At 38.5% G+C, this 24,524-nt stretch overlaps 1 protein-coding gene across 1 annotated transcript in view; it reads left to right on the top strand.

Annotated features, from left to right (window-relative positions):
- Positions 1-17,178, top strand: part of itga9 (integrin, alpha 9) — a 62,977-nt gene extending 45,799 nt beyond the window's left edge. The window contains exons 19-28 of the mRNA XM_020921420.2: positions 5,050-5,136; positions 5,432-5,511; positions 5,594-5,677; positions 6,499-6,607; positions 7,236-7,343; positions 9,298-9,423; positions 9,515-9,634; positions 9,721-9,816; positions 13,535-13,654; positions 15,208-17,178. Coding sequence (XP_020777079.1) covers positions 5,050-5,136; positions 5,432-5,511; positions 5,594-5,677; positions 6,499-6,607; positions 7,236-7,343; positions 9,298-9,423; positions 9,515-9,634; positions 9,721-9,816; positions 13,535-13,654; positions 15,208-15,306 — 1,029 coding nt within the window. The 3' untranslated portion in view covers positions 15,307-17,178. The remainder of the gene's footprint in view (positions 1-5,049; positions 5,137-5,431; positions 5,512-5,593; positions 5,678-6,498; positions 6,608-7,235; positions 7,344-9,297; positions 9,424-9,514; positions 9,635-9,720; positions 9,817-13,534; positions 13,655-15,207) is intronic.
- The last annotated feature ends 7,346 nt before the right edge of the window (positions 17,179-24,524 follow it).

Raw genomic sequence — 24,524 nt, 5'->3', positions numbered from 1 at the left:
ACAATACTACTGGAGAAGTGAGATTATGATACGATTTACACACTCTTTGATCTCTTATGGGTGAGATTTTTTACCGCAACACAGAACTGCATTGTTAAGCGCATTTAAAACATGAATATCAACATTTATTCTTTGATTATTATTATTATTATTATTATTATTATGTAATCATAATAATATGTAAAGAAATAATTCATACTATGTTTGATCCTTGCTCAAGACGCATCCTTGTTGTATCCCTGGGTAGGCATCTTTACTACTTACAAATGGAAGAGCATATCGAGAAAAAAGTTACTTTGTTACTAGATTTTTGTGGCAACTGCTAGTGAAACGGGGAGTAGCCAGATTATAACATTTATACATTTGGTTCATGTTTTGATTCTTAATATTTACCATAAGCATAAATAAGTATGCACTTAATGTTCTGAGCTATAGTATCTTGTGCACAAGGGCCTATTTCCAGCCACAAAGCAGTGCCAAGGAATAATGCTGCATGAAAATAGGCCAAATGAGCCAAGAGTGTTGTGGTTATTTTAGAGCTAATGTTCTGCTTTATTCATTTGTTAAAGAGGCTAAGAGGTCTCAATGATGCCATAGGTCAATAGCCTTTCAAAAGCTTTCGGGGACACCATCTATCTCCAAGTGCATCTCCTCATAATAGACCTCAAGCATGCATTTTCTGCTCCTGTGATGGATAACACAATCTCTATAATGCACATAAGCGGTGACATGGCTCAACCTTCCCAAACAGAGATGCAATTGAATTAAACTGAGGTTGCGCTCTGGGCCAATATTAGAAGAAAATAGCATTTGGTTTCACAGCTAATCCAATGAACCCAGCTGACATTAAGTATCAGGTTTCCAAGAGTCACACAGCCTCATTTAGTCCAGGAACCTAATAACTTGGGGTGGTCCGCTGCGCTACGGCAACAGGAAGCCCCTGGTATGTAGAGATGACAAAGAGGCCACTGGCTGGATTTACTGCTGCATGCTTCCCAATGCATTTCTTATTACTCAAGGTGCTGATGTGAACTTATTCTCAAAGGTTAAGGCTCACTCCCATCCCAACTCTGAAGTGTTTTCTTCTGTCAGAGATGCTTGAACCTATATTAATTTTCACAATAGTATAGGTGAGACTGGGAGGCAGTTCTAAACATAAAAAAGCTTTTATTTATGTTTCTTCGTTAGCTATGTGTTAGGAAATGGATGTATTATTTTTGGATAGTTACTGTGTACGTTTTACCATGTGAAGTCCAGAGTTTGTAAAATATACTATAATATATTTGTGTTGGAATTAAGAAACAAGCTTGAGTTCAGGTTTAAGTTTATCATTACTCTTGCGAAGTATAGCCAATGCTTTTGGAGTGTTCTACTTTTTACAATCTTCTGTGTGTATATTGCCAGATCAGTAATTGTGTACAATTGTTTCAAAATATGACTAAAGAACTTCACACATTTATAGATTGCTGCTGTTTGCTCAGTGTTGTTCTTGCAGCACTAACATGCATTCGGCTTTGGAGGTGAAATGGTTTCTGGAGCAGAGCCTTAACTCCCTGGAGAATCAGAAAACAGACCTGGCTCCTGTGTTTCTTTTTTATCTCAAATGTTTCAAGTGGTCAGCTGAAAGGTCTGTAGCAGCCATTGTTTCAGCCCTTTTCTAATGAGATTGCGCCCAGAGGACACAAACTGCAATGGCTCAAATAAGTGGGTTTCTTGGTTTTACTTTTACATGCAATGAAAAATCTGTGTTCCGTATTTTATGTTAAAGATGTAGTGCGTAACATTTCTTGTGTGAGGGCGTCTGCTACCTGCACAGAGATTGCTCATTGCTTGGAGTGTTCCACAATATATCTAGTTAGACTAAAACAAATAATACCTTGAAAAACATGTATCCTTACTGTGAGCAGGGTCACCTCCCCAGGCATCTGACCTACAACTACGCTTAATAGCATCCCCTGTTTGTCTCCAGAGGAATACATATCTTTAATACCATACTGTGGAACATTCTAAACAAAGAAATAATGCATCCGTGGAGACAAGCAAGTAGCAGATGCCCCACCAGAGAAGTTACATACTGCATTTTTCATGCACTTCTTTAGCTGCTGTAAATAAAGTGGTGACAATGGTTTTATGAATTTTTTGGCGATGTTAGGAACAATTACAACATGAGAGACTCGCTAAACCTCCTATGAGTTGTCACCAACAGCAGTGCAGCGATAGTTAATGGACTTGCCACTTGTTAAAACACTACCATTTGTTTGGGAGACCAGGGAAAGTAAGCAAGAGTGAGAGGGTGAAGAAGTGCTGGACAAACAGTGGTCAGTGTGCTGCCTGTGAAGGCTGTAAACAGAGGGGCACCAGATGTGAAAAACATACAGTAACTATGTTGAAACCTGCAATAACAAGGTCATAGGAGATAGTCTGATTGAAGAAAAAAATAATAATTATGTAACGTAAAACTTGTGTCTAAATCAAAAAACTAAACCAGCAATAAACTGGTACCAAAAAGTGCAAAGCTAAAATATAACAAAATCAAGTCTAAAACAACTAAACAAAGAAATAACAAAGAATAACAATATTATCAGTTAGTATGTAATATTTTGGTATTGTCATTTATCTTATTTTAAAATATATAAAAGTTTAAAATCATTCTAATACATTTTTGACATTTTGGACTATGAAGACTAATTTGCAATATTTTATTTAGCCCAACCCCAAACCCACATCATATGCTGGGGTGCTCTGCTCTCTCTCAGGTGTGATTATAGGTGGGTGATGAGTAAACAACCACTTCCCCATCCTGCCCAATCCCACGGGGACAGTCCTGTTTGAACAGCAGCACACAGGGATACAGGAAATAGTGAGAATTCCAACATGGCCGCCACAAGGTCTTGTCACCCCATAGTGACAGTTCATTTGAAGGGGCAGGTCTAGAGTTAATGAAGACGTGAGTACAGCCTCAAAGATAGATCTGCTGAGCGAGGGAAAGTTGTGGATTGATTTATGGCAGGGGTAGAATAGCCTCCAAAAAATAGATGAAAAGTAAAATGAAGGGTGTATCCTCAGGTCAGTTTAATTATGAACACTTTTATGGAAGGGAAGGTGGCAGAATGGCAGCCGATGTATGTCAAGGAACAACATTAAAGAGGACTGGAGATTAGAAATTGTTTCCATAGTAGAGTATTTTGATAATAAAGTACTCATAAGTGCAAGATAAAGATAGATACTCAAGTCATTTCATCCCCACTGATTTGGTCTGATTTATGACTTATAAATATGCCAGCCCCCTTAGCTCTTAGCACTTTCCCTTTATCACGTTTGGATAAGAATTCTAAACATGAGCTAAAAGTTGGCATGTTCACTGGACTTTCCTCTGACTTGCCAAATGGGATTGTGAGTGTATGCAATGCAGGCTGTATGTATTGAGTTGTGATGATCATAAAGAGTGTACATCATATGCAATAATATAAGTGAATAAGCAACGTATCAGCCACCATCAACTGGACTTTAGCTTCAAATGCATAGCTGTACAAATTAGTTTAAATAATAAACACTAACACAAATTAGAACAAGCTTACAGTACAGTAATTTGAGTTTTTAGAAATTGCTACATCCACCTCTGAGGCCTAGATGCATCATCAGTCTCTATTTTATCATACAGGGTTGTCATGCGCTTGAAATATGGCTATATGGGATTATATTTTGAAAGCAGGAGTTTTTGGCCAACAGCCTCTGGGTGAACTCTCTCTGAAAGAATCTCTCTCCTCGTCAGGTCAGAGCCCGAGTGTTTAGACAGCGCAGCCGGTGAAGCTCCATATTGTTTAGACAAGCTCCCAAACATACGGCCTGTAGCCTGTCCCATTACCCTCCTGCTGGCTGCGTGTGTGCCATCTCTGCTCTGTACATTCTTAGTTTAACCTAATTTCAGACTTCAATAAGGGCCAGGGACCTATTCTCTTGCATGGAGAAATGTGACTCCAACAAAAACCAATAAGAACTCAGTAGGATGTGTATCCAGGTGGGTTTGAAAAGCAGCTTATTCTCACCTGTTCACTGTGATAACAAATACTGAATGTTACTTTTAGTTCCACTTCGGAGTTAAATAGTCATGTGTATATTATATCAATTCTATATCTGGGCATTTAAAGTTTTACATCAAATACTGTATATTCATGGGTTTCAGTCACATTACTCTTTCCTGCTTTGAAGAACTTTTAGAAGACTTTTGCCCTTTCAAAATATTTTCTGTTGCTTGTATTTTCATGGTTGGTTGCAGTGGGCCTAAAGTTTCATCACTCTGAAACCATAGTTATGAAAGAAATCTTTGTTGTCATGTAGTGTCCTTCTGTGTTCAAACAGTATGTAATTCAGGGAGTGGGGATCTAACCACCAACCTTCTGGTCTGTTGATTTGGAAAACTGTAATAACTTTTTAATTAATGAATTTTCAAAAGCAGACCAAAGCTGGGCATAAAAATGTTGACACATAATCAGGTTGCAATTCACGGTTTAATGCAACCTGATTAACCAATTCGAGCACACAAATTATCTGTCTTATATGGTGTACATGAGGATGAGCTGCAAATACCTGCTCACGACTTGCCCAGAAATATTGTGTGATTGCAGGAATATGAGGCTTTATGTGCAAACACTTGGACCACATATGGGATCCTAGAGCTGCTGAAGAAGTTATTTGAAAGCAGGTTAATGGTAGACAATAGTGGTAACAGCCTTCAACAGCTGTGAACAGACAGAGAGCTGTAATTTAGAAATATTATTAGTGAATATCAGTAAACTAAATTAAACAAAATGTACATTTGTTACCTTGCCAGAATATTCTGTTTAGTAGTTTGACACTTTTCACAGTTAACATGATGTGGATGCTCTTGTTGGGTTTTATAGCACAACAGTTTTTTTTATCTGCTTGTGTTTTTGAGTCGCTGTGATAACTGTGTATTGTCTTTTGTGTTTTTCTTTGTCGTCTTGTGTCTCTGCGATTGTGCTGTCTCCAAATTGTCAGTTTGACACATTCTATCTTTCGTTGTTACAGGAAGAAAAGGGCATTTCCTGTGCACTTGTTGACTTGGACTTCCTCAAATGCAGCGTGGGATTTCCTTTCATGAGAGCTCAGACCAAGGTATTTCAGCTTATGGTCACTACAAACCTATTTTTATCATTTTTGTTTCAGTGTCTGTGAAATTCTCATCATCTTATTATTGTTTCATTATATTTCGAGTGGCCTCTGCTGTATCGGTATAAGTCTTGACTAAATCCCGTTGGCATTATGATTGGTGAACTCACTAATCCACTATTAATGAAATATGATGCGTCTGTGGGTCCAAGTGGAACCAATTTCATATGACATTTGCACAACAGGCTACACCTGTCACAGTTATCTCAAACTTTTTTCCTATTTTCTATCCCGCCTCCAGTATCATTTTGCAGTGATTTTTGACACCAGCCAGCTCTCAGGAGAAAATGACACCCTGCAGTTTTTAGTTCAAGCTAAAAGGTGAAATATTTCATTCTGTACTTTTTGTTTGACTCGTTTACGTGCTACAAACTAATAATTATGAACTAAATATTTTTTACAGTGCCAATCCTGAGCACAAACTTCATGACAACACACTGGACCTGTCCATTCCTCTTGTCCATGAAACTGACACAACCATCACTGGGTGAGTTCCCATGTATGCACGTTGGTCACTATGATTGTGAATGTAAATATTTTTTACATTACATTTTTACATTTTACTTTTTTTTTTTGATAGAATTAGACAATTTTCTGGACAAAAATAAACTGAATGTACTTTAACATCAACCAGCCAATGGAAAAACTGGAAACTAGAACTTTACTAAAACCTCTCTTGGCACGCATTGTTTTATTAATTTCTTTTTTTTTTTCTTACTTAATGTTTTTGAGCATTACCTCTGAAATTGACCTCAATAAACAATACAGATTTAGGGTATCTGTCAGTTCCTGGCTATTTGGTTGGTGTGATTGGTGTCCACAATTCCTTTTTTCTACCCCTTTGATATAAAGACAAAACGACTGCCTTACAAGTAAACGGAAGTAGAGATTACTCAAATTAGTTATTACATTTTTAGTTAATGGTACATAATCAGTTAGAAAACTACAGTATTTGTGCTATTAGACAGAGACTTGTACCATCTGGCCGTGGGAGGATGCGAGGGAGTGTGCTGGTGTCAGTATGGGCCATGTCAACTTAAAAAGTCTTATCTGTGAACACTTTATCATGGCTCTGGTTCAATGGAGCGGGAGAGAGATGGAGAGCAGTGCCAGAGGTTTGACGTCTGATAAAGCTGCTGTTTGAATGTAAACAGCCCTTCGCTATAAAAACAAAACACGTCTGACTTATATCTCTGAAAATGCAAACACTCACCACTAAAATGTAGGGACTTTACCAGGCTTTTGTGAATGTCAAATGTATTTTTATTACTGTTTTATAATTTTATAAATATACAACCTCTTCCACAGTGTGGTGGCGCCGAGCTCATTCATTTATGGGAACACCGTGGAAGCCTCGCGCTTTGTCCTGTTAGAAGACATGGAGTGCCAGTTTCAACCACTGAATATAACTTTCCAGGTACTATACTATTAAAATACAATACCTGTTTAGTGAATAATTGTTGGTACCAGTCTTGGTTCATTTTGGCAAAAAATATGTGTGTATTATATATAAATATGTGTTTTTTACTATAATTCTAATCCTTTTTACCAAATGGAAATCAATAAATCAATAAATAAGATGAAAAAAAATGTAGAAAATGTGTGGTTTACAGAGGTGGGTAGCTTTACTAGAATAATTTTCTAATAAAGTTGTGCATTGTACTGAATTTTACACACCATAATTTTACACCTACTTGAGCGATGTAACGGTACTCTTACTTTTGGTTAGTTTTCCCACTGTGAGTAAATCAAATTACATTGACTGTATTAAATTATTTGACCATCTGCGTTTCTTTCACTGCTCCTTCAGATATGATTTTTGTGCTCTATTCTATTTATGTTCTATTCTATTCTATTGTTATGTTCAGACAGTTAGAGTTAGAGTAGTAGTTTTGTCAAATATGTTTTATTCATCCTTGAGTAATTTCTTAAACCATCATTTTTTACTTGTAGTGTAGGACAAATTTTACTTTAATGTGTTATTTGGGCTTGAACTGTTCTTAATCTGTTTCTCCTTTAATGTTTCTTGGTTGATGTTCTTCCAGGCCATAAACAACGGGCCCAGTCGCCTCCCTGGCTCCACTGTAGACATCCGGATACCCAACCGTCTGGCTGGCAATGGGGCAGACATGTTCCACATTGTAGAGACACAGGTGTGTGCCCATACTTCTCAACACACTTTATTTACTCAGTCCAAGTCATTATTTATGAGTTTATTCACTTGTAGGCAGTTTTTCGACCCAGCTTACATCTGTCTCCTCTCATACACTTCAGCTGCACAAATTCACCTTTGAGTATAATGTTATGTTCTGAAACTTGCTAAAATGGTGTTTCATGGGCATGGGCAATTTGCTTTGTGGGGGGCACCGTGGGGCCAGTGAAACCGAAAGTGAAAAATGTTGATGTAGCTACTGAAGCTAGCCCTGTCATTTTGTTTCACAACATTTTACATTTAGATAACGCAATACAATACTCTCAGTGGGTTTTACCTGTTTTCTTAACCCTTGGGTTGCCCTCTTCATATAGGTAGGAGCTCAAACTGTTAATTGTATTTGCTGTGAATGGTTAGATAGAAGTGACTGTATCTCAGCCTCCCCGAAAAAACATCTGGAATCACTTTGAGGGGATCAGACGGCTTGCACGAAATGGGAAAGGGACACCTGTAGAGCTGCTACTGCTGCGTACCATCCCGTGCTGGAACCACACATCACAAATGCTCTTAATGTTTAGTCTAAAATGACATATAGGCACATATTTTTGTTCTTACACTATGTAGTGAGTTAAGTTAGTCAGGATATGATTCACTGCACAAGCTAAGAGCAAAACCGAACATTGGAACTGTAAAAAGTAAAGCAAACCATGAAACAATGGTTAATTTTACAGATATCTTAAAATTATGTATTATGTTATGTAAATTTGACTAGCAAACAATATATCCAGATTTTTTTCTTATAAGGGGTCAACCATCCGCTTGCCTTCATAGAGAAGTACGGTATCAGTTTGTTCAAAAATACCTTAAAAGCTACACATTCTTTCTGTGAGCGGAGTTGTCTCTCCACATATCTGACCTGTAACTTAATCTGTTGCCGTCACCTGCTTGTCGCCATGGAGAAGAATATGTTAATACCATTGGGAACATTCCAGGCAAAACAAGCACAAAGCAGACCCCTCAGAGAAAATACATAGTGCACTTTTAAATGGTACTAATGAAAGACAACTATTTGAGCAGTTAAATAATAATATTTAAGGACTCTAAATTTGCAAATAATTGCATTCTGTTTGAATTACTTTTTACCCAGTGACCCGTCATGTAAGGACCGGGTTTGTCCAAGCATCTGGTGTAGCAGCTTTATTTGTTTTAGACATTTCTGTCAAAGCAGCAACAGGACATGAGCGAGCTTTGCAGTAAAAATCTATAGAATGGCCACACAAGAGGGTGGCAGCCTGGCAGACAATGAAGAGAGATATTTCCCCCATGCAGAGCTATGGGACAGCCTGAAGAGGAAAAGGAGAACTGGTCCCTGGGGATATGGACGTAAAACAGACACCTCTAAATCACTCCATATGGGAAACGGGACAGGGAGGGGTAGCACCTCTCAGCTGGGTTGGCCTTCCTGTCAGCACTGGCAGTCATAATGATAATGGGTTTAGGCCACTTAAGGTGACGAGACTGCTTATGTCCACATTTTCACTTTCAATTTGAGACTAGGTTGCCCCTACATAAAATTTTATCGACCGTATTTAAATTTATTATGTTGATTATTATGTATGAGTCTCCTTGTTTTAATGTGCACTATGTAATATCACAGTTTTGGGATTCACTATGAGATGTTCTTTTTTTTGCATTAAACATAAATATTTTCTATGTGTCTTACTGTGTGTGGGGTTGCCTTTTCGCTGATGCAACATATAATTTGGCCTAGTGGAGTCACCTGCTTGTCTCCAAGGAGATAGATTAGTTTATTGCCATACTGTGTAACATTTTAGGTAAACCAATAACATCTCCAAAGAGACAGCCAATTGGTGAACCCTCCATGAGAAAAATTACACTGTGAACCTGTTGCTTTACCATAATTTAATTAAAATTAAATGTGCATATGCCTTTAGGTGGCAGACGGCAGAGGTAATTGCACCCCCCACAGAAACCCCACACCCTGTACCATCCCACAGGACAGAGAGAGCATCTTCCACTCCATATTTGCTTTCTTCACCAAATCGGGTCGCAAAGTCCTGGTAAGTTTTCTACATGAAACTTTACAGTTGTAATAAATGTTGCAATAGTCAAGTCAAAATGAATCAAATGTTCCTCTTTGTTGTGTAACAGGATTGTGACAGACCGGGGCGAGCTTGTATGACCATTACCTGCACACTTGGTCCACAGCTCAAAGAGGAAGTATTAAATATAGATATAAAACTTCTACTCAACACTGAAATATTAAAAAGGGTAACTACTGTATTTCAGTATTTAAACAATAATAATTTTGTATGTTGTTTAGTGCTTTGACTTATTGCTGCACATTTTGCCTACAGGACAGCTCTTCAGTGATCCAGTTTGTGACTAGGGGCAGTGTTCAAATCAGTGAAAGGGCTGTGGAGGTGCCAAAGGGGCTGCCAGAGGAGATCTCAGTAAGTTTAATTATAATAATAATAGCTCTATAAAATCCAGTCCGTTGGTTTGATTGTTCCTTCTATTCATACTATGCTTTGATAGGGAAACTGTTTCATCGAATTTGGCCCAACTCATGAATAAAAAAAGTCCATCTTTCAATCTGTTAGTATGTTTGTTAGTATGTCCTTCAAATTTACTGACTCAGTGCCAAATGGATCCCTGTTGCATGGGTTTGGGTTGGACAAGGCCAAAACAACCCCAATGAATGTATTTTAAACTGAACAAAGAGAGACCAATATAAAACTGTCCTTGAAGAGATATTAAAAAGTACATGAAGATGGCATACAATACTAACATTTTAACAATGAATATTCTTTGATTTCTTAAAATGTGGAATGTGTTTATGACTAGTGTATGATCAAAGACATTTTAGCTCTCTCTTTTATCTGAAGCAAGGAAAATGTCAGTTGCTGGTCCACATTCACTGTTGTGTCCACTGTTGTTCATTTGTAAAGATGTGAGTGCACAGAACAGCTGGGACCAATGGGTATGTGCTCTCTAGGTTTGGCTCCTCAGCTGTGCCCAAGGACACCCCTGCCTCTCTATTGTTGCTCGCTGAGTGATTGAAAAGCCCTCTAGATCAAATGTAATGATCACGGTGAGCACTGCAGATATATCATGTGATTAGAGCGGTCACTGGGCCACAGCCTCATGACCCTGGAGCTGGATGTTTGGAAAATTGCAGCGTTATACGAGTGTAGCGTGCCATTCTTTCAACACTTTTCCAATGCACCAGTAGCTATTGCTCCCAAAGGCTCCAGTACACACAGTTAGTTTATCCCATAGGAGCCTCTGACTGAGTATATAGACTGCTAACTGCGATCTGTTGTCCCTGATAACTTTGTGATTTTTATAGAAGTTATATATACAACATGTAATATTGGGAAGTTCCGTTATAATTTTTTAACACCATTATTTACAGTGCTGATCTCTGGAGAGGTGAGCTCTCTCACACTATGATCAAACTATAATTGAATAAATGCAACATGGATTAGTTTAATGCCATTCTGTCCTATTCTATGCAAAATAATGGCACATCTCCATATAGACTAATCCCACCAGACAAGTGATATAATGAAACAAACTAACAAAATAAATTAAACAAAGTGTCTGAAATTATTATTACTTCTGATTTATGACCACTGTCTCCGCACCTACAAGTACTACCATTTTTTCATCACATATCCAGCTTCAGTACACATTCACCTTGTCCCATAGGAGCTGTATTAACTGAGTACATGCTAACTCTGATTTGTGGTCTCTCCTTAAACTCAACTCACAACTTATAACTCAGCACAGTTTTGACCACCCATGACATGTAACTAAGCCTGTCTGTTGGTATGCCATCATGCCATGTCCCTAATATTAGTTGCTGTTGAACGAATTTTGCACATTCCCACAAACTGCACTTGTCAATTTGGGAGTCAAAGTGCAATGACCATTTGAGCTTTCATGTATTCTCTATACGCAAGTGCTTTGGCATGTAGTCCAGCATGTGCAACAGGGGTAGAGCAGAGAGGGGGGCTGTTAATGTGGGAAAGAATTCTACAAAGAGATTAATGCACTCTTGTCCACTTGGTTTTGTTTTACAGTTGGTGTTACATGCCACATTTGTATTGCAGCATTATCATGTCAAGAATGTCTTTCTTCATTAACCTACATTTCATTTTGCCTGGTTGTTTAAAAACTAAAAGTGCTACATTAATTTTCACTCAATGTGCGAATTATAAACTTATCCATATATTACAGTATTTTTTCTAATACATTTGTTGCTGCTACTAACTTACATTTTAGACAAACGCATTGACGCTTAAAGTTGCACTAAATACCTTTTCTAGTGGGAGTAGGCCACCTGCTAGAATGTCCCACTGTATGGCATTAAACGTCTTCTATCTGGAATTTAATTGTGTTTTTATAGCTCAAAAATACCTTAAAAACATGCATTCTTTTTTTTAGTAAGTTCACCACAGATCTGACCTGCAACTTGGCCTTGTGGTATCATCTTGACTCCGTGGATATACAGTACATAGAAAGGTTTAATCCTATTGTAGGACATTTCAGACACAGCACTAACATCTTCATGGAGACAAGCCCAGTTACATAGTGTACCTTTCTACCATTTTTGCTCAAAATACGATGTACTTTCACAGTAAATGCACACACGTAAATTAGAAGGGAATCTTGTTACCCTCCCAACTCATTGTATGTTATTTGTAGCAGTTTGAATTTCAACACGACTAAGATCAACATCAGCTGAGTGTCCTCCCGTCTTCTGTTCTCCATTTAAGGCCTGAAGCTCACATTAAAATGGACTTAGCTATGGTCAGGAGTAATGCTATATTTACATCTGTCAAACACCTGTAATGGAATGATAATCAGTCTAAGTGATTGTGATGGAAATGAACCGTGCACTGATGTATCAAATAGCTCAAAGCAAGTATCCCTCAATTTTAACACAAGCTTGATCAAAGAACCACTGTAAATTAAAGTGAGTTCAATATTTACTGGTTTGTTCTGAATCCATTTTCCCATTGTAATCTATTATAATTGGCAGGGTTTTAATTAGTATGTGGTTTAGTTTATACAACAAATGCACCAAAATTGTGATATGGAAATAAAAAATACACAAACAAGTAAAAAAAAACATGTGTTGCCATTGCTGACAGTTTCTAACACATTTTCTCGTGTTTCTCATAAACTCCCTTGTTTGACCTGATGAATTGGAGTATTACTTTGCCTTCCAAACATAAATTTAAAAGCAGAGGAATACAAATGTAAAGGGGAGTGATATTATAAATGACCAGTTCATTGCAATCTGCAGTAACTCATGAATCTTTGTTAGTTCAAAATGTGTTTCTCCACTACACTGTTATTTGCGTCATTATTCCAAACAACAATAAACAAATCCCTTTGCCAAATGTAGCCCAAGTTGTTTACTGTTTATCCAGCTCAAATGGATGGTGGCGCCGCTGGGTTGTTGCCTGCTGAGCCAAAGGTCAGACTGACCATGACCCCGTCCTCAGTCTGTCTCCCAAAATAAATAAAAATTGTTAACCTTCAAATTTAGAAGTGCAAATAATTATTTACATTTTTTGTTGTACCTGGCATTTGGTTGAACTTTGCTTTATTTAGAACTTGGGTCCAGCCATCCTTAATGCCCACATTTCTAACTTTTTTACTAAAATGTCAGCGTAACCATGTGGGCTGGACAACAATATCACAATGCAGTACCAATAGACTGGAGGGCCTATGGTTCCAACCTCATCCAAATCATATTGCCACTGAGCACTTGGGCAAGACACTTCATCTTCACTGTCTTCTGCACCCAAAATATGTTTGGTTGTGAGGGACCAATTGCAAGCCACTCAAATATATATTTGGGATATGATGTACTTTTTCCTGTAAAACTACTATGTACTACATACAGTATACTACTTCTATACTTCCACCACACCCACTATCACTACAGCCTATTCTGTCCCTAAGATAAAATAAAATCACTGTATTTTATTCACTTTTACCCTTGAATCCCTGTGATTAGATTCAAAGTTACAATATGTCTTTCATTACAGTTGCACTCCATTGCATCACCAGCTCTGTGCTCCCTCTCCCTGTGTGTTGTGTGTATTGTACTGAAGCATGACTCAGAGACTGACTCAGGCTTTTGTATTGTAGTTGATCTTTGAGGCACTGCACAGCCAGGAGCCCCGGGGGTACGTGGTGGGCTGGATCATCGCCATCAGTCTGCTGGTGGGGATCCTCATCTTTCTACTACTCGCCGTGTTGCTGTGGAAGGTACATGTCCCTGACCAAGCACATTTTGTCATCTGGTTACTTCCTTTTACAAGAAACATCTGCAACAGCACTTTTTCAATCCATTAGTCAAGTCTTTACTGTAAACATGGTGTAGTAGTTCACACCAGTCCTGACAACACTATCATCTCACATTTGGAGACTGACAATATACAGCCAGCCGTCAAATCCTGTTACGGTTACAGCTTCTTGCAATTCAAAATGGTTCTGTCCATTTTTTGCTACCTTAGAAATTCCTTAGAAATGAGATAAGTGATGAAACATTAAACATGTCAGTGAATACAAGAAAGCAATGTCTTTGTAACTTTAGGTCAGACTTTGAGACAGTGGCCATGTATAACAAATGCTTTCAAAGATTCTGTAGCTTCACCTCACAGTATTGTTCGGCTGTATTGGGACAGCTGGATGTCACACAGAGAGTGGGCTGAGTTTAAACATCCATGAAAACGACAAACCTCACGCCGGACAATAATTCACACTGTAACACTCACATGAAAGAGGCGCTCCGATGGGAAACGTCATTACGCTTATATCTAAGGGCACGGTTGGCACAGAACTCCCTTACTTTTTCCAGTGCTCCACTTTCCACCGGGAATACCACGACTAAACCTGGAATGTTGGCCCTGGGATAGATTTCCCTCAGTTCCGCGGGTCTCTCGGATCTTGCCAAAATAAACGGCACTTACAAGAGCAGCACATGTCCTGTATTGCTCAGTGCAGGAAATGCCTGAGGAGAGCGCAGGTTTGTATCAATAAACTGTATTAGTCAAAAGCAGATAAATGAACGGAGTTGCGGTGAGAGAGACATCACCCCTGCGCCTGCCGCTCCACAGTATCACAGCTTTGAATAAGGCGATATATTACATTCCTAAAGAAACACTGTATTTTCAGTCAAACTTTTCAGCTCCATCGATGTTGGTGGTTCACTCTGATTTAACAATGGAATATTTATAAAAGCATACCATATATTTTAAACATACTCCCTCCCACCGTGATAACCTTTAGTATAAGTTCACAAGAGGTGAAACAAATTCTCAAAGTCTGTACTACACACTACAATAGTACTACCTCTATATAAAAAATATCATCTGCTCCTAGTACTATCACTATTACTACTACTACTACTACTACTACTAATTCTACTCCTACACCCACTAATACAAACTTATGCAATTCATTTTGCCACCAGTGCAAAAACAAGAGGGAAGTTATGCAAACTTTTCTCGTTTCTTTCTCTACTGATATTTGGAAACGGACTTCACAACCTGAACTTGAAATGACCTTCAAGGTTATAGCGTATATGATTTATGTCCCCCAATGGGCACATCCAATACAAGTGCACTGGCAGCCACCTGTTGCATTATCAATCATCACTGGCTTTGGTTTTTAGGTTCACTAACATAAAATAATATGATATACTTTCTGTGCAGTCAAGTAGCACCCAAGTGATTTGTTTTTAATGATCTGTTGAACTTGTAAAACCACTGGTATGGCCTCACATACACTTTACTCATATTTTTATACCTTTTTGGCAGATGGGCTTCTTCAGACGACGCTATAGAGAAATCATTGAAGCTGAGAAGAACAGGAAGGACAGTGAGGAAAGCTGGGACTGGATGGAGAAGAATCACTGAGACTTATGAACTAGATATTGGGTCGAGAAGGATCCAATGGCATCGGGTCTCACAGCCCAGCACCCCCTGCAGTCTTCCATATGTGGAAGAGAGGAATTTCTCCATATTTTTTGGAGGCTTTGTATTATTTTCATTGGAGTGGTGGTGGGGGTCCAGGAAAGAGACTTCTGAGGTGACAGTGCGTGGCTTGCCAAAGAGGACACTTAAAGCTAAAATATCTCCGAGAAGAGGAACTCCCAGGACAATCAATGCCGGGACGTACTGAACTGAGATGGGGGAAAAGAACAACTTGATATAATGGACAACAATACCCTCAGGGCTGTGTGACAGAGCAATTTTATTTTTTTACTTTCACTTAAAGCCATATGGTGCAAAAGAGGGCTTCTAGAGTTGGCAAACCCTGTCACTGGTTTTTGTAGCACTGATGTTTGATAAAATGGCTCATAATTTTACGTTTTGCCAAAGATACAGTATGTCCTGTTCAGATTGTGATTGGCGCCTGTGTATATTCAGACATTTCCGGGAGTGTTTGATGGTATCTTTCCTATATCACTTCCTGCCTGTGCATATCTTGTTTTAAGTCATCTGTTCAACTCCTCACTTCTCAAAGCTAATTCTATGTTTTTCACTCACACAGCTATTAAAACACCATGTTCTTATGTCATCAGTGAGGAGCTCCCAGTCAAAAAAAGCTGAAAAAAATGTCCCATGAGATCTTGGCGTCATGATGTTGTAATCAAGTCAACACTGTGGAGTTTGTATTAACACTTGATTCACCACACTTACACAGTTGTGCTCATTTAAGAAGCAAAGAGAAGCAGATGGTTTTCAGTTAAAATCACAGAGGCTGCCATTCATGAACTGGAGGTTTTTGTAAGAATTAAGTTAGTTATGGTTTTCTAAGCTTTTTATGGTAGAAGTTCCACATTAAACCTATCTAGCTCCCTGGAAACAAGAAGTTTACAAGTTACAGGTCAGCTCACAGAATGAATCAGGGTGAGCTGCAAAAAAAATGACAATCCAATTTGTACCTGCCCCACAGTTTAGAAACCCCACCTCTCGGAAATGAGTCCGTGGGCCTCCTCATGACAGGACTGATCTAGATTTATCTGAAACCCATCCCAGACCTCCTAAAGGCACAATTTAATTTTACTATTATGTTATTAAGTTTAACAATGAAATATGAGACCCTGCATTACTCTCCTAACAGATGAAAGCATGTATGAGGAGTCTGCGTACATCCTTTTTATTGGGGCCCTTTTGGACTGAGTAATGCCCTAAAAATAGGCGAGAATGGACTGCGTTCAATCACGGCACATAAACGACCTCACCGGGAGGGCTTATTTTAGTCAACATGAAGGAATGCTTTAGCTCTGCCTCTAATAAATCCCCAAATCATTTGACCACATACAGCCTACTATTTCGCAACAGGTTTCCCTATTGTGAAAGCTTGTATAGACAATCCCATAGAGGAAAAGGTGTTTTATATGAATTCAAGATCATGATGAATGGCCCCAGAAAGACATTTTATTTTGTTATATTTGTGTAGATATGAAATATATTAGGAGCGGTTGCATTAGAGAGATGAAATGTGCAATGCCAAAGATTTTTTTCCAAGACACTTTAGTTCATTTTCCAATTGCTTGGCTATCTCTATTAATAGATTCACTCTTATAATAACTCATGTTTTCACTGGTATATACTGACTGTACACCCCAAACGCATGGTAAAGCTTAATGCAGAGAATTCAACACTTGATTTTTGTTTTGCTAACTGTGATGGATATCATTGTTTTGAATGTTTGTAAATTGTCACAATTTTCCCCACTTTTTATGTTTTGAAGTTTGGCTCTGAGTATACTACTGTCACTGATTATCATTTCCATTATAGTTTGCTGTATGTTTGATGTTCAAAATTGTTTTGTTTCAAAGCTGTATATTTATCTGTTGATAAAAATATAGAGTGAATTTCTATTGTACCATTTGTCTTGGTTCTGGTAGAGTTGGGAGGGATGGATTTTAAGGGGAGTAGTGCCCTCTGTTGGCTGATGTGCAAATTTGCCAAAAGCACAACTGGACGTTTAGGTCAGTATGATTTGTATTATATTGCATTTTCAGCATTGCTGTCACTCTTTGACAATTAATTCAAACAAAATGCATCTAACTCAAAAAGAAAATATATTTAAAAAATGATCTTATCTGAGAGGCACTACAACAATGGCAAAGACAAAACCACATGGAACTGGAATTCATATTAAGTCTGTTTTTTTTGTTAATTGAACATTATATACTCCTGATTAGAACTAAAATCTGTACACTGACTGTAACAGTATAAAATGAATAGAAAATTATTATATTTATATCGATATATTTATTATAAATAGCCTACCACGTTTCCTTTGAACATTTTTCTCAAGCCTAGTAAGAGTTTGATAGTCACTGGGTCAGGTTATCTCACTCCTAATCTTCCTGATGAAATTTAAAATTGTCAGCCCCAATATTCTGAAAATGTCTATACAGTCTATATACTGCCTGTAGTGACTATTTGTCAAATAAAAGTAACAAACAAAAGTGGTGATTCAAATAATCACTTTTGGGCACCATGGCTTTGTGGTTTATGGAGTGACGGAAAAAACAAATCAATATCCCTGACCAGAGCTGTATTTCCAAGATTTATTTCCAATTTTAATCAAACAACAAGAATACATGATGAAGGCCTACTCTTGCTGTCTCTCCTGTCAACTGGTAAAAAATCATAGGCCCACCCAGGTGCACTCTGGTCTACGTCCTTTATCCCCTAGGTGACCCACGGATTAAACCAAAAACAGAAAAGGTGCAAAAAGTAAATAATACCAAATTAGAGTAAACAAATTAGCAAACATAATATTAACACAGAAAAAATATGTTATGCAAATTAAACTAAATTAGTAAACTAAATGATAAACAAAAATAATAAACTAATTTTAAAATAAACTAAATAAGCAAATAGCTCCTACACAGCCTATATTTGGACTTGAACTGCAGTATTATAAGGGTTGGTTGTTTGCACGTGGATGCTTAATACAGAATAGGCCAATTATTTTAACGAAATGCTTGGTCATGTGATACCAGTTGCTATGACACTTCCAGCCCTTTTGTAAAGCTTTATCAATAATTCATATCGAGTCCACTCTAAGAAGACACTGTAGTGAGGGTGGCTGTTTCTACAGATAAACCTGACTCTGACTCTGCAGCCATCATGTCCACGCTGCTGGATCACGGGTGCATTCGGACTACAGCCGTGGAGCAGGTCGTGGCACCGATGGCCAGTCATTTATGTCATTTGGTGCTGTTGTGTGAGGGGGCAGAGGAACCTGTACAGTTTCTGCAGCTAGAGGGCGCTGCTGAGGCTGTGGCGAGAGCGGCGCGCAACTTGGCATCTGTGGCTTATAGGTGAGAATTTTGCATAATATTGTAGGTATCGAAAACAGAAGGTCTAGTCTATAATACAGTCTATAAAATCACTGGTACGTCCCGTTTTTTAAAACCCCAAAAGGCCAGGAACACCCGTATAGTTCAATGGAACAAGCAAGATAAATTTAATGCTAAATACTATGGAACATCCAACAGAAAATTTTCATAGAGCACCTTTAACTAATGTATGCATATGTGTTTTGTGTGTAAATGTTTCTAGACAAGCCGGAGACACCCAGGATGAGGTGTTGCACATGGAGATGTCGTCTCTGATAGAGTCGCTCACCGTGTCCGGACAACACGTGCTGCTGGCGGCTCAGAAACTCAACATCCAGCCCGGAGTGATGGAGCACCGCGAGGAGCTCATCACCGCCACGCAAAATGTTTTCCTGGGAGTGGTCAAAGTACAACACGTCTTAAAACCTGTCTTGTAACACTATGATTTTAACCTATATTTCCACGTGTACAATTGTAGCCACAGTTTAAAGGTTGTATGGAAGATTTTTTTAATTTTTTTTTTTTGTTTCAGATTGTCAGTGAAAGTTTAAAATAACATTACAGCAACGCAGCAGCCTTGTAATTATGATGACCAAAAAAAAAAAAAAGAATGAAAATCCATCAACTGTGGACGTAGTGAGACCATATAAACATCAGCCAATCGACAACGAGGCTCCGTCTTTATCTATTGGCTATTAGGTTGTCAGTCAAACTCCCTACGTTTCTAGTGTAACTGACCTGCCGGCGCGCAGGGATTACGTGGTTTATGCAGCGGTTCTTAGAGGCGTTTTCAAACTGTAGCTTCGTAGCAATTCGCACAAGGTATGTTGCGATGCCGGACGAGAATCCATGACCAGTTAGTCGCCAAAGAACGTCCATTTTTGAAAGAAACACTGAAAGAAGAAGAGAAGGGGAAAAGGAGCGAAGACAAACTGAGGTGATTCTTGGAGATTCCTTCCAGCAATAGCGCGACTGAAGCAGACGAAGGGTCTAAAAACTGACGTGTCAGTCGCTAAATTATCTCTAGACAAGTCACTTCAACAGTAATTCGCACACCAGCTGTAAATAAGCGTGATTTCTACAGTAAGGAGGCGGGAGGAGGAGGATCGTGTCATGCATGCGCAACATTTGAAAAAGGACTGATGCTGTATTTCTCTTCCCTTCAAAAATCCTTTATACAACCTTTAAGACAAAGAAAAAATAATAGCCTACATTGTAATATATAGCCTAGTTTGAACTATAAACGTGGGAATTTATTGGCTTACAATATAGTAGTGAATTAGTTTTTGAGCAGGGTGACCAGATGTCAATATTTACCCCGGGACATCCCAGTTTTGAGCCCTTTGTCCCTGTCCCCTGTCCCAGCAGATTTATCCAAAACCAGTGATTTGTCCCAGTTTATACAAGAAATGTTATAGGTGTCCCTATTTTTGACCAATCTGATACCTGCCAACAGTAAAGAGAGGCATACATTGTCATTTCTTTAAGTAAAATACAGAAAAGCTGCTTAAAAATGATCAAAACACAAAGAAAATGTGACTATACTGACTCACATTAGTGCTGAGTGCAAACAACTTTCCTTAATTATGCACTCGTTTCACAATTTTATTATTATCAACAACTGCAAACTAGGGATGTCCCAGTTTTTTTTATTTTGAAAATCTGGTCACCTTATTTTTGAGGGACTACATAATGACCACATGAGAAGCCTCACAGAAAAGCATATTTTTTAGTATTAAAGTAAAGTTTAATGTCAGGTCCCCAAATGTACAGTAGCTTACAATAAAGGATGCCCAACTTGTTCTACAAAATTGACCTATAATAGGCTACTTTATGTTTAATTGTAAGTTCTCGTCATCTCAACTCATGTTAGTTTTAGTTGTTATTCATTCCTCAAGGGTTTTCATGTATTACACTGACTCATTAATTTGTAGGCTATACTATGTGTAAACTGTGAAAACTTACAGTTATATAATCTCAAGCAACAGTTTATAGACATGTGACAGTGGTGTTTATGGAAGTAACTCACCCTAATGGCCCCAAAAGGATTTTATATTTGTTAAGCACATTTTGAGATAAATGTTTATATTAAAATGACAAAATTTCCCTGACAGTAATATCACTGTAAATCCTATTGTTTATGAATGTTGACTATGAATATCATAACTGGATGAAATTTCAACGTTTACAGACAAAAGAGAAATGCACCTGGATTCTTTATTTAGCACCGTAAACTACAGCAGATTGAGATGCAATAAAAAACACATCTAGAAAGATTTTTTAAGAAAAACATTGTGAAGAGGCGATGGAGGAGTTGATGTGGCTGATTGTTTGCTGCTGATACCATACCAATTTTGTTTATAAAGCACTTTAAATAATTTACAGCTGGCCAAAGTGCTGTACACAAACACAGGATAGACAAGGACAATCGCACCACAAAACAATACACAATACAAACACCATGCAATTACTAAAAAATATATAGAAAACAAAAGATATTCAACAACAAGAAATGTACATCTCACTTGTGAAAAGCCAGTGAAAAATGTGCATTTTTAGGAGTGATTTAAAAACAGGTACAGACTCCGCTAATCTAATTTCTAATGGCAACTGGTTCCACATGCTGATAGTGCATAGATTGCGTTCACACTACTGGTTTGACCCAAGTGTAGTCTTGATATAGACCTGATTAATTCCTTATTGAGCCTTGGTTTAATTCCAGATTTAGTCCCAGTTTTAATGTGATCTGTGCAAGTATGAAAGCAGTCATAAAAGTAGTAAATTTACAAGAGGAAACCTATCCACTGGTTTTAAAATAAAGAAAATTTAACTATTTAAAACAAAATATCCTATCTTTTCAGTGGTGGAAAGTCTTCAAAATGTCACCTATAAAATTAAGCTGAAAATCATGAATACTAAGAAATGACTTCAGAGGTTATTGGTTCAAATTCACTGTTGAATGAGAAAGAAAATCTGTCTTTCTTATTTCATTTATGCTCACAGCTTTATTACACATATTAATAACTAATACTGCATATGTGTTTGTACTTAAGGTCCTCCTGGTGAGTGACGACGCCTCTGTGAGAAAAGTCCTCGGTGCTGCAGACCAGGTTTTGGAGATCCTGTCAGAACTTGGATCATCCCCAGACCTCAAGACGCTTCTCAGATCCTTCCAGTCCTTCTCTGAGGCTCTGCTTGTCCTCAACAGTCTCACCGTGGATCGCGCCCACTCTTTGCAGGACCCCAGACAAAAACAGCAGCTACTTGAGTCATTAGAAACGCTCAAAAAATGTATCTCAATGCTTCATACTGCAATGTGCACAACTATAAAGCATCCAGTGAGCGAACAGGCGCAAGCTGCTAAAACATATATTCTGGATAAAGTTCAAAATACTGTCAATGATATAATTTTTACATTGAAAAGTGAGAGTCATATGGGATCACTCGGCAACTGTGGGTTTTATATTTGGAGAAAGGACAGTGTTCTTCAGCTACTGTCCAACCCTCTGGAGTTATCAGATCGGGACAGCGGTTTTGACAGCATGATCAGAGATTTGGTTTTTCATTGTATGGGTGTTGCTAACTCATCTCGAAGGGAGTTTCAGCAAATAGTCGTGGGTCATTGCAAGCACATACTAAAATTCTGGTCGGACGTCAAAAAGCTCGCGAAATCAGATGACATGGAAGAGTTGGATGATACATGTACTTTACTGGAAGAGCAGATTAAACTTCTTGACAAGGCGGTAACAACTGCGGTGCTATATCGAGTTTTAGATACATTCCTGACAGCTTCTTCGATGAACCATGAGCTTTTTACTATTCTAAACCAGGCAAATGACACCAGTTCCTCTACAGATGTCAATGATGTCTTAACTCTTGTTGAAGACTTTATATCATTCACTGACAAAATAATCCAGGTGGCTAACTTTGTCTCAGCTTTGGCCCACGATGCGAAAAGCTTAGAGAGAGTTGAGACATCCATAGCGTGTCTAACAAGGCTTAGGGAGCGGATATTACCTCTGTCACTTGAACTAGAAGACAATGCTGACCAGACTATTCAAAAGTTTATTGAAAACTGCCAGAAATGGGAAGAGGAGACAAGCCAGCTTCAAGATGCAATGAGCTGTATTATAAATGTACAGGAGTTTACCAGTATAAGCATTAGTGAGATGGTTATTGAAAGACATGGTTGCGACACAGCGTATAGAGAGCAAAGTACAGAAAAGTTTAAGGAACATTCAACCAATCTTGTCTGTCACATGAAGCTAGTGATGCAAGGAGCAAGAAGACACCTGGACAGAAGTGATGACCCTATCTATAGAAATGGTCTATTGGTGTTGTTAAAGCAAGTCCAGTCGTCTGTAAATAAAGTGAATGGGACAGTCAAAGATATGCTAGTAGGTCCAAGCCTTAACATAGAGGCTTATTCTAGCTTTTCTGACAGCGTTTCCATGGCAATACAAGACTTCAAAGTTCTAAGGGAGGGGCTTGATGGTCAACAGCATCCGCATCTGCTCAGCCCCCTGCGGGAGAGGGCTCGTCAGCCTGACACTTTACGATCCCCTTCCCCGGTTATGGACATCTGTGAAATTATTAACAGTAATGACCATATAGTGTGTGATTCCCCTGAAGTTTTCGACAGCTATCTGCACTCTGAACCCGAAGATGAGGAAGAACTAGAGGTGACCGCTGAGGAGGAAGTGCCTCGTAAATACGTCAATGTTGATTTAAAGCTGTCAGAAGTCTCATGTGAGCCAAAAATGATTCTCAAGCCGTCTGAATTTGACCTCCTGCCCCTCTTGCGTGAAGTTGTGACTGTGACTAAAGGGAAAGATGTGACTGCATTAAACCAGGCTTGCACCGGTGTACTTGAGCTATCAAACTGCTACGTCCAAGCTGCAAAAGAAGCAGTACTATTGGTCGATTCAGTTGATTGTCAGACTTTGGAGAGCTTCAGAGCTGAACTAGTATCCTTGACCCCACTGTTGGTACAAACTGCGCAAGAAACAGCAATGAGTTTAGCCATGAGAACTGAAAGCATCTACAAACTCAGCACACAATTTTCAGACCTTATCAATAATATACGTAAAGTCTTACTACCAGCAGCTGGGCCGTGGTACCACTCTGTGTTCAACATGCTCCTAGGAGATAGATCCAAAATGACGGCCCCGGTGTCCCAGCAACTCTCTGAAGTAATAACTTTATGCGGTGATGTTGTGCAACAGCTGACATCCTCTGATATAAAGTCTCAAAGTGATGGGCAAGAAACATTTGGGGTTTTGCACAATAAATTAAACAAGGCGCAAAACAATACAAGATATTTAATAGATTTTTCCTCGATGCTTGAAGGAAGACGTGATCAGTTAGAGGGACTATGCATCCTTTGGGGGTTGTCCATTCAGATCTTACTACAATCACTTGATAAGATATTGGGAACTACAACAGCAGTGAGTCAAGTTACTCTGCAAAAACAGCTCTCGGCATTATCTGAAAACTCACTAAGGATCCAAGAGGCAGCAAGAATCACCAGTTTAATTTGTAAAAGCGCCTATAAAGTCAAGCAATTTATTGGATATCAGGAGGAACTTAAAACAGTTACTGAGCTCTATCTCCAAGTAGCTGATAGTGTTGATGCAAAGCCCGATGTAATGAAACTTGCAAAATCTGAGTTCCTAAAACGCAGTCTTCTTGTCAAAATTAAAGCTGTTTGTAGTCAGTTGAACAAAGTCAATAGTGATTATGGGAAAGCACTTCAAAATTTGGTCCAGA

The sequence above is a fragment of the Boleophthalmus pectinirostris genome, unplaced genomic scaffold, assembly GCF_026225935.1.
Source record: "Boleophthalmus pectinirostris isolate CB_2022bp ecotype Guang Dong unplaced genomic scaffold, ASM2622593v1 HiC_scaffold_5, whole genome shotgun sequence".
NCBI classification, from domain to species: Eukaryota; Metazoa; Chordata; class Actinopteri; order Gobiiformes; family Gobiidae; genus Boleophthalmus; species Boleophthalmus pectinirostris.
Note: the sequence above shows the minus strand (reverse complement) of the source record. Positions and strands in the feature narration are given on the sequence as shown.